Below are 11425 nucleotides of genomic sequence, written 5' to 3'. Positions count from 1 at the left end.
GTAAGCAATTTCCTCTCAGATAGATCATGCGTGTTTCTGCAAGTTTACACACAAACGCATGCACACGCAGACACACATGCGCACTCACACACACACACACACACACGCACGCCATTCTGCTCGAGAGAACTCAATGCCGTAATGCCTGACTGATCCTAATATGCGCTAGCCTATTTTTCATTACATGCTTTCCAAGTGCATCAAACTGGGCTGCACCTTCCTCCCCTCCTCCTCCTCTTCGTCTTTCTCGCTGATGGAATTTACTGTCAGCGTTTCACATCATGCGAGCACATGAATTGAGTGGGGCTGGTGGGCTTTGTGGGGCCCGCCGCTGTATTAATGGCCACTGGATTTCGCTGGTTGGTGGAAGGCCAATATACACGCTGCACGGTCCAAATGCTCAAAATGGAAGTCGGTGACGGTGGATGGAGCGCATGCATATACCGTGGGCATGCTGCGCGGGAGATGAGAGCGTGTCGCTTGGACAGGGAAAAAGAGGGGCATGAAAACGCACTTTGGTATAATCACAAGCGTTTTGAAATCTAGTTTCAAGCCAATTTAGTTGGCTTATGCTGGTTCTTTTATATATACTATATGTGTGTGTGTGAGTGTGATACAGCGAGGGGGTCTTTTATTGTTAATGCGTTCTGCCAGGACAAATTGGAGCTCACCAGCAGCGTTTTCAGATTTCCCCTCTTTTCATTTTTTGTACTGCGTTATTATCGCTCTTGTTTTTATTCCACGCTCTTTTTATCTGCAACATGATAATTGGCCTTTTAAATGTGTAATCTCAAGAGTTCGTTTGACTCCCATTGTCTCTATTAGGCTCCCCTGAGCCATTAATGTCACAACTGATCCATCCAAAAGCGCGCACAGGCCCTCTTTGTCTCCGGTTACTGCGCACCGAGACAGCGTGAAGGCCAGTCAGCGTAGAGCGTCGAGCAGCACCCACCACCACCCATAGCTCTTATTTAGCTCAATATTTGAGGTTTTAAATCGCACCTTGTATATTAGCTTGTAATAGCCAAGATGTCTGGTCGCGTCATTGTACGCGGCTTCAAATAAAACGCTTGGACGTTCATATTTTTTTAAAGTATGATTTTCATTTTGGCGTGGCAAGGCTGCTGAGAGTCTACACATGTGCTCCTCAATCCTCCCATCTCATTTAGTTAAGGCTTTGCATTGCATGAAATTCACTGAGCACGACCCCCGCCCGTCTAACACCCCCCCCCCTTTCCCTCGGCCCTTCTAGGTCCAGTGTCTTTATCCAAGAACAACGTCTCCGGCATCCCCATCAACAAGGATGGCCTTTTCGGTGGGGTGGTCAACCCCAATGAGGTGTTCTGCTCGGTTCCGGGTCGCCTGTCCCTGCTCAGCTCCACGTCCAAGTACAAGGTGACGGTGGCCGAGGTGCAGAGACGCCTCTCGCCCCCCGAGTGCCTCAACGCTTCACTGCTGGGCGGCGTGCTTAGGAGGTGAGAAGAAAAAAAAATAGGCCTTTCATTTATTTCAACATCTCTCTCTCTCTCTCTCTCTCTCACTCTCTCTCTCTCTCTTTTTCTCTCTCTACCACCCTGTACCAAGAATAATTAAAATCGACCAAGCATGACACCTTGCTGCCGCATTTAAAGCAGGAGGGGTGTGTGTTAAATTCCATATTAACTTCACCCTCTCTCTCTCCCCTTGTCTCAAATTAATGGAGGCTGTTTCAAGCCCAGCTCTATAGGCCCACTGAAGGCATTACACATGAAAACATTGGTCTCTGGTGAACTGTCTACTGAAGTGCTGCAGCCTGTAATAGAGCTGCCTATTAACTAGGGCTTTATTTATTCATTTTTGCACAGTATTTGTCTGCTAGTGAGACACCAGGGCTCATTTTTTGGGGAGTTTATTAATGACAGGTGTCCAAATTGTACTAATTTGAAGACTTAAATTAGAAACGTTCTTCATACCCCGTTACTCAAACTGAGTAATATAGTGTTTATAATGTCAGGACAAAATCAGACCTGAATTAAGTACAACAATTATGAGGACAAAATGGGTCAACAACAGATTGGTCATTTTTACCCAAGTTTTTTTTGGTTTAAAAATCGACTTGGTACCCATTTTGAGCCCCGTTTTGCAATTTCTGAAACTCATATGATTTATTTTGAATATTTGCATATAGCCTATTTTGCATGTGTGTGTGCGTGTCTTCTGTTCACTTATTAGCCAACTCAGAAAATTCCACCACGCTGAACGTGTGCTTTATTTTGTTGTTTCAGGGCCAAATCAAAGAATGGAGGGAGATCCTTGAGGGAGAAGCTGGATAAAATCGGCTTAAATCTACCTGCGGGCAGACGCAAGGCAGCCAACGTCACATTGCTGACGTCATTAGTAGAAGGTGAGTCGAGCTGCTGCAAATCACGTTTTACAACGCGATGCTGGGTCCTGGCTCACCCCCCCCCCCCTCCGTAGCTTTTTCTCGGTCTGTGTTGGAAATCAGCATATGCGCTCATGCGTGTAATGTGGAGCGACTTTGCCTTGCAAGTAATAAAGCATGAAGGGTGTGTGTATGCGTGTGTGCGTGTGCGTGTGTCTGTGTGTTTGTGCGTGGATAGTGCAGCTAGTGGCTTTTCTGTGGCCCTTGCAACAGCCCCACGCATAGGTCGACGAGTGGCCTACTTTTACGCGCTGAGGGGGTGACTCCGCGTGTGTCGTGTTAATTATTGGGTGCTGCTTGTTTATTGGGTGCCGCTGAGCCGTTTCACCACGTGGATGAAAAGTCAATTGATTTATTGCTCCTAACATTAATAACGTCTCGTTTGAATGACACTTTATTTTGTGCAGCTGTGTTGCATATATGTTGAAATATTCACCGCGTTTCTGCGAAGCCTATTTGGGAATATGTTTATTGAGCAAACTACATCGTGCTTTGCAGAGCTCATTATTCAGCGGTGTACTTTGAATTTGGAGAAGGTGATGCTCCATTGGTCTCTGTTAATTATTGTTGCAGAAACTAATGTAATATTCATTATTTTGTTTGGATTGTAAACGCAAATTTCGGAGAAAGAATACTGCATTGTGGCAGTTAGATGGTTTGTTTTGCTCAGTAAAATGCTGCCAATATTTATGTTTTTTTTATTACGAAAACGAATGTACTCGGAGATACTTGACTTTACTTTGATGCTAATTAGCGCAAGCTTGTTTTTGGAGTTGGAGCAGGAGGTTCTGTAGGAAATTAAAAACAATGACTTTGAGGGTACTAAATGTTAAATTGAATTAAAACGGGTTAAATATGTCAAGGGAACGTGAGATGTGAGTGAAATTTGCTCACCTGTATGCTAATGAGTTCTGGACTTTCATTGCTAATCGATGACTCGGTGCCTAACACGACACTCGCTCAATATTTCAAGCGAGTTATTGTTCACCTCCACATAAAAGCTTTCTCGCCACACCTTCAGGAAAGACGATAGTAGTCGTACATTGTGTATTTTTATTTCATTCATTCGGCTGGGATTGTGTTTTGATTATAATAAATGATGCTGCTCACACCGGTGCAACAACTTCGAATTCGATCACGTGTGTGTGAACTGCTGTGGGATTTGATGTCACCATTTGTAATAATAGACAAACGCATCCAAGCTCATGTTTTTTTCTCTTCCCCTTGCATCTTTTCTGTCAGGCGAAGCAGTGCATCTTGCCAGGGATTTTGGTTACGTGTGTGAGACCGAGTTCCCCGCCAAGGCAGTAGCTGAATATGTAAACCGTCAGCACTCCGACCCAAACGAACAAGTCCAAAGAAAAAACATGCTACTGGCTACAAAGTAAGTGCATTCTCTGCTTTAATGAGCTCACGGCTTGACACGTATACGATCTGTAGGAAACAGTTGCACACATTATGCAAAAGCTTTTTTATTTTTTAGGGGCAAAGTTGACCAGTGCTTAAATGTATACGGTACATATGCATTACATGTGAACTCTTCGAAATAAGCACCATTGTGATTAGAGCTGGATCATGGTACATGGGGAAAAGGGGAGCGGGTGGATATCGTACTTTGTCTGATTTGATTGTTGCGATTTTAGGGTTCAAGGAGCACAGTCACGACATCAGCGAAATTAATCAAGAAAAATATAGATTACAGCAATAGCAAAAAAAATGGACCACATCAATGTCGTAACACAAGGCCACGTGATAATTGATTTGCATTTGCATCCAGCGGGCCGTATTTTAAAATTGTGTTTTAAACAAAAAGAAAATACATTTTAAATAGAGCATGTGTAATGTGTGGTGTTGGCAATGAATTAATTTTTCTAACAATAAAAAATAATAACAAATTTTACTTTACATTTATCGAAGACCCAAATAGAGTATTGTATTGTATTGTATTGTATTTTATCCTTGTCGAAAAAAGCGCAAAAAAATATTAGAATGTAAAATATATACAGACACACCCATGCACACGCACATGCACACGCACGCACACACACACACACACGGGCGCGCTCACGCACACGCACACACACACGCACATCCCCTCACACACACACACACCCGCACTCGCGCGCACACCGACACACACCCACACATACACGCACACACATACATACACGCACACGTACACGCACGCATGCACGCAGATACGGACACACACACCTACAAACGCAAACACAAACACGCACCAAAAATATTCTACCAATAATGTAATAGTTGCATGTCACCGATTGACAGGACACGTTATATTCCGTTTTAAGGGGATTAAAATAAAATAAAACGATTTTTTGCATCAGCTCTCGCAGCATACTAACAGAACAATTATCATCACTATTATTTTTGTCTAAAATGAGAGGAAAATAAATCAACAAAAAAAATAATAATAATTGTCTAAAATGGTGATGCATACCACTTGATTCCTAAATCATGTGATCTTGATTTGAAATAAATATTTGCATTATATTATATTGCAAATAATATTGGGAATTTTTGTTCCACAAAAGGAGGGAAAAACTGAAAACGAGATTTCCAAAAATCTCAACTGTAAAAAATGGAGCAGGTGCATATCACCTGACTGACAGGTCACGTGATAGTCCCTTCGAGCGAAAAATACCAAAACGTGCAGCTCTTTTTATTTCCACAAGCACACGAATTAGCATACTAACAGGCCATTTGTGGTTGCGTCTCCACAGGCAAGTGTGCAAGGAGTTCACGGACCTGTTGTCCCAGGACCGCTCTCCGCTGGGGAACTCGCGGCCGCAGCCCATCCTCGAACCAGGAATCCAGAGCTGCTTGACCCATTTCAGTCTCATCTCGCACGGCTTCGGCACGCCGGCCCTGTGCGCGGCCGTCACGGCCCTCCAGAACTATCTGACCGAAGCCATCAAAGCCATGGACAAAATGTACCTCAACAACAACCCCAACAGTCACTCAGATAACGGCACTAAAGGCGACAAAGACGAGAAGCACAGAAAGTGATACCCCCCGCTGCCCCCCCTTCTCCATTAAGGGGCCAAATCCCCGGGGGGCTTTTCTTTTTTGCCGCACCCCCCGCCCCTCCCACACCTCTTTTTGTCTGGGCTCTCCCACCCATCCAATATAAATATTATAAATACTATTGATAAAGTCGTGCCACTTGCTGATCTTGCGCCATGTTTCCTTTTTGTTTAATGACGGCCAATTTTGGGGGGAATTCGCTGGGAAAACGACACAAGAATCTTCCAGCAGCTGTATTCTTATTATTGTTGTTATGAAAAAAAGAAAGAAAAGAACAGCTCTGGGGTGTGGATGAGGTGTGTTTTCTCACAAAAGAAGACTGCCTGATGTTCTCCCACTAGTTTCTTCTTCTTTTTTTTCGAAAGAGCTGCAAGCAACGGACTGAAATCCAGCGACCCATTTGAATTTTGTGAAACAAAAAAAAAAAAAGAAAAACAGAAGAAGCCCAAAGATGGACGAATTCTTCTATCAGTATTGTGAATAATAACTTGGAGAAATTCAACAGAGCTCCACGTCATCACTTCAAACTCTCTTCTCCTTCTCTCTCCAAGCGACCAACTTGAACTATTTTTTCGAATTTCAACACGATTCACGGTTATATAAGGGAATCAGTGTTCATGTATGTATATATTTATTTATGTGTAATTTAATGGGAATTGTTGAAACCTTTTTTTTTTTATTTATCTGGTGCCTCCTGTTTTAGTGGGTTTTAATATTCGGTTAGTTCTTCATGTGATTTAATGGTTCTTAGGAATAAAACTGAAGTTTGGGGTCTTTTTTTAAATTTTATTTCTCTGGGATATTTCAATTCAGCCCTCTTGTAGCATGCTGAGGCGACATTGAAGCAAGTGAACAAATTGAATAGAAATAAACTTCCACTTCTCTCTCTCTATATCATCCTTATTCCGTTTATTTGCTCATTTCACACCCTGAGGAGAACGTGTTTTTTTGTGTTTCTATTTTTTATACAAGATTGTATGTGTCGTGCCAATCAAAAACCACCTCCTGTCCTCTCCTTGAAGCGCCATAAAAGCAATAAATGGATTTTTTTCTTTTTCTTAAAAAAAAGTTCCAATCACGTTATTGGGGTTTACCTAATATCCTGTTCTGTCCGATAATGTCCAAAAATTGGAGGCGATTTTAGCTGTTATTGTATAGACACGTGCTGGCAATAGTTCCCAATGCCTGTCAATGTATTATATTCCTTTGTTGCCCAGAAAAAAATAAATATTTGATACGCTTCATCTGTACTTTTATTTTTATTCACTGCTTCAAACGCCTGCTTGTTTATAAATTGTGTTTTTGGGTGTTTTTTCTCCCATTGTGAAATGCAGCAGTAATTGAGTTTAAGTCTCCCTTGACGATATCGCCTTTACAATACTCGACTCATAGTTTCCCCTAAAGTATAATAATAACAACAACAATAGTAATAATATGAAACCTTCGGATTGGTATGCAGGCCGGCAATGAGCATCAGGTCGTGCTTGAAGTGTGCAAGAGAGAGAGAGAGAGGGAACCCTCTGGGGTGTCTGCGCAGGCCTGCTGGTCTGCAGCATTGTTGGAAGACATGCATCAAATATTTGTGATGTTGTTTGCCTCTCAGTGTAATCACTGCCGTCGTGTGATTCTCTCTTTTTGTGTCGCTGCTGCGTGTGGCCTTTAGGCTTGATTGGGTGTGCAGAGATGCATGCAAACCCGTTGCGTAATCTCGCTCATCCTTATCATTCACTTTGGGTGATGAAGATTTCATTGGGGTGCTCTGTAAAAATATTGTCAACTTCAATCTTCTCTCCTTGGCTTTATTTTTGTTTTATTTTGTTTTTGCAGGAGAGAATGAATGAAGGTTTTTTTTTGCATGTCCTTGGCATGGTTGCGACGTGCTGCATTGGAGCAGGTGAAGCATTGTTGTCAGTCACGGGGTTGTATTTTTGTTGGCTCCTCGCCTCACTTTGTGTGTGTGGGATCCTGTCCTCGGGCACAATAGAGCTCGCTCGCTCGCTCATAAAAGGGGAAAAGAGAGAGACTAGCCGGCTGCTCCTGCTTATGGTAAACAGTCACTTTATAACGAACAACAACAGCAAAAAAAATCGTATTAAACGGGTAATATTGTTTAATAAATGTATCAGGGGCCAAGTTGAATTGAACATTTGCAGGGTGAGACAAACGCATTAGAAATAGTATCTGTAACAATGACCCCCCCCCCCACCCCCTCCCACTCACATTACAGTTACACGATTCATGACAAATGAAGAGGACGGCAACGTAGTGTGTAATGGATTTGGAAAAGTTAAAAAAATTCTGATCTCATTCTTGCATGCATAAATTCATGCATAGGACACGTGCTAGGCTTCAAACGAGGACGTCATTTAATTACACTTAAAGAGACCGTTTCAAAGGTTTTTAAAGTAAACATAAAACAAAGTTAATATAAAGGCGTGGTAAGTAAAAGAAAAAAACGCACTTATCCAAATACTGTAACAAAAAAACAGTTGATTAAAAATAATTTGCAAAAGGACAAAACAAAACAAACGACTCAAATAACATACAACATTTTGACTAATGCTTTTTAAATATGTATTGAACGTCGAGTAAATAATCAATCATGTAGTTATGATTCCAGTAAATATTAGAATTTCCAGCCCTGGCAAAAAAAAAGTAAATAGCACATTTGTCAGCCACCAACCTGTCTGATAATTTACAAATCAGTCATTTGGGTACAGGTGTGTTTAAAAAAAGTTGTTCAATCCACTGTTCGTTTTGCACACCACGCAAGTGTGCATATTTTCTGTCTGGTTAATGTTTTAGGATGCTGTTGAAGTGCTTGCAAGTGGGTGTCTGCGTGGCCTCATTAGCCTGCAGCGCCATTGCTGTTATGTAGTGCGCACTGGAACGCTTGCACGGCCGGCCTGCTTGCAAACATGTGCACTTTTTTATTGTATGCATTATTGGAATGACATCGGAGCCCAGGTGTCCTGGTAATAGTAGAAAAAAAATAAAGGCATGGATAGAATTTTAGGTTTGAAAAAAAAACGGGCATCACTTTATTAGTTTGTCCAAATTACGTGACATCGAACTAATTAATGAACGATGATGTAATGATAAGTATTGCTATTACTTCGTAATGCGTCTGTTGAATTTTTCTTTGGGTGCGTATAATGCATATAACAGCCTGTGATTATATTTTTAATGACCGGATTGTAGTTTGCAAAGGTGAACAACTGCGTATAGAGAGTGAACAAAATTCCTCACAAAATATAGCAAATGTTTCCAAATTAATTAACTATTATATCAATCAAACCTCAGTATTGCGCTCAAATTTGCACCAAATATTCAAATGGTAGTTGCGCCACATTTGAAGGAATGCTTCGGACAAGAGAAAGACATCCCTTGAATGACATTTGATACGCTCATTGGCGCAATCGAATTACGTGACTTGAAAGTTGTTGCAATGAAGCGCAAAATGGCTAATTGTCTTCAACTCTGACATTAGCCGTCTTTTGGGGGTCTTAGTGTCCATAGACACCTCACACCTCCCCCCTCCCCCTTGGCCAGGCCTGACCCCCTTTTAGGCCCCTTGGCCGAGGCTCAGAAGCCAAGAGAGGTCAATGACTCCGCCAAATCACCCTCGATTACTTGAGACATTTGGTAATCGATTAGAAAAGACAAAGTGGCTTTGAATAAACAAATCAAATGACATTTTGCAAAATACGCCGTTATCATTATTATTATTGTTAAAAAAAACGACAGATGCAAATAAATGCACAGTACATTTCTGCAGTATTTTGTGCTTTATTATTATTATATTTATTATGTTTTAATGCCCAAAAAGTATCTAGAAAAACTGTTGTTGTCCAAGGTCTGCCGATTTCACGGCAGTGTGTATCCCTTAACTACAAGACAAAAAAGGATTACAATTATGTTCTCTTAATGTCGTTCAATTTCTAGTTTGAGTTTCTCTCTCTCTCTCTCTCTCTCTCTCTCTCTCTCTCTCTCTCTCAGCATCCTCTGCAGTCAGCCAGGGGGGAGAGTGTCGCCCCGGGCCAAACATATGCTTCTTTCCATTGCACTAATCCAAATGCAGCGTGGAGGAATAATTGCTCCAGTGGCCGCGGCTTCGCTGGGTCTTTGTCCCTCACTGGCTCCCGTCAGCCAGGCACACGCCATCTCAATCAACCCGCCACCCCCACGCTTTTGCTCACCCTCAGCACACTCTTCCCCCTAAAAAAATCTGATCAGTTAATATAAATTCCCCCGCCACCCACCACCACCACTGCCACCATTCAACATGGTCATATTTTGGATTAAAAAAAACACTTCTCATTAATATTGACAACGTTAGGCAGCACGCTTTGTTGGCAAACATTTGCATAGAAAGTTTCCCGTCTGTCGCAAAAATGGAACTGTATAATACTGTTACAATATTACTGCATCTGCAACCACCAATATATATTAACGTGCGTTTTTAAACTCAAGGGTCGCGTAGACATATTAAAATGGTAGTATAATTAAAAAAATGGCATGATTGGCAATAATAATTAACAATATATAATGTCAATACAAGGAAATTATTTATTTTACTCAGTGGCGCTTGCTCAAAATTCAATAGCACCATATTAATTAGAAAATAATAAAAAAATGGCTACAAAAATACATCACAATATTATTATTATTATTATTGTTAATAATAATAATACTACTACTACTAATAATAATAATAACTTAGAGGCACTTTTCTTGAGAATCAAGGTCACCTGCAAACCATTTAAAAAAACAATACAGCCAGATGGTTAAAAATACACAAAAAAAACCCACCCCATAATAACAGTATATTTAATTCACTGTTCTTAAAGTTTACAATAAGTCACATGCAATGAACTATATGCAAATACTACTACTTTGGATCCATTTGATCTACTTACTTTGTAGAACGGTTGAATGTGAATAAAATGTGGTAAACTCAAGTAATTTCTCTCTCCTTTTCATGAAACTATCCAAATGATTTATGATGGTTTAACACATTTTAATCATGTGCAACCGATGCATGATGTAAATACAACAAAATATTTTTTTTTCAGTGTACCGTTCTTTTAGTGCTACTGCTACAACTACCAATTAATTTATTGCCATATTTTTAAGCACTCGTGGTCCTAATGATACGAAAAAAAGCCGTAAATAAATACAACATAAGTAATTAAAAAATATTGAACAATCATTAATATTTAATAATATGATACATTCTCACAGTATTGAAAGGTGTAACTGTGATCGTTCGTTTCCTAGTTGGGTTAGTGTGCTAAAGTTGATTGATACGCACGTCCGCTGCTCCACCCAAAAACACACGCACACACACGCACACACACACCCGCACACACACTGTGCAGCTTTATTGTCTGTGAATCAATGATGAAAAATCACTCTCAGCATTTGCGAGGACATTTCTAAGCCTAAGAAATGGCACAAGACAGAGAAGATTTGGGAGGCGTGTGTGTGTGTGTGGGGGGGGTGATGGCAGCATGAATGTCTGACTGAATTAATAGACATGATAATTTCACACTATTTCATATAGTGAGCTATCTGTTCCATCACAGCAAAATAAAAGGGTCACCGCGCAGCTGTGGCGAAGCCCAAGCAGCTATTATGAAGTTTGATGATAGACCCCCGCCACCCTCCACCCTCCATCACCGCCACCCCCCCCCTTCTTTCCCTCCTCCCCCTCCCTCTCCTTTTTCTCTTCTCCGTGGTACTTTGCTTGAGGCCAGCAATAGCTGCAGGCCACGCAGTGCCTCCCCATGATAAAGGACTTAGACTCTGTCTCTTTTTCTCTTTCTCTCGGCTTCTCTCTCTCTCTCACGAACCTAATCAACTCGCTGCTTGGCCCTTTAACGATTGCTCTACCCGGCACCGCCTCCCTCTTCCTCCCCCAAACCAAGTCTTCCATTTGGATCGCTGCACCTT

The 11425-nt window shown here is 41.4% G+C and overlaps 1 protein-coding gene across 5 annotated transcripts in view; it reads left to right on the top strand.

Annotated features, from left to right (window-relative positions):
- The window catches only part of tfap2a (transcription factor AP-2 alpha), a 9977-nt gene extending 3853 nt beyond the window's left edge, over window positions 1-6124 (top strand). For all 5 annotated transcript variants that reach the window (XM_088283250.1, XM_088283253.1, XM_088283252.1 and 2 more), the window contains 4 exons: window positions 1253-1475; window positions 2265-2383; window positions 3665-3806; window positions 5167-6124. In XM_088283250.1, the coding sequence (XP_088139376.1) occupies window positions 1253-1475; window positions 2265-2383; window positions 3665-3806; window positions 5167-5452 (770 nt within the window). In that variant the 3' untranslated portion in view covers window positions 5453-6124. The remainder of the gene's footprint in view (window positions 1-1252; window positions 1476-2264; window positions 2384-3664; window positions 3807-5166) is intronic.
- Window positions 6125-11425: the final 5301 nt, after the last annotated feature.

This window comes from Idiotropiscis lumnitzeri, chromosome 19 (genome assembly GCF_059441095.1).
Source record: "Idiotropiscis lumnitzeri isolate Australia: NSW breed Sydney's pygmy pipehorse chromosome 19, RoL_Ilum_1.0, whole genome shotgun sequence".
NCBI classification, from domain to species: domain Eukaryota; kingdom Metazoa; phylum Chordata; class Actinopteri; order Syngnathiformes; family Syngnathidae; genus Idiotropiscis; species Idiotropiscis lumnitzeri.
Note: the sequence above shows the minus strand (reverse complement) of the source record. Positions and strands in the feature narration are given on the sequence as shown.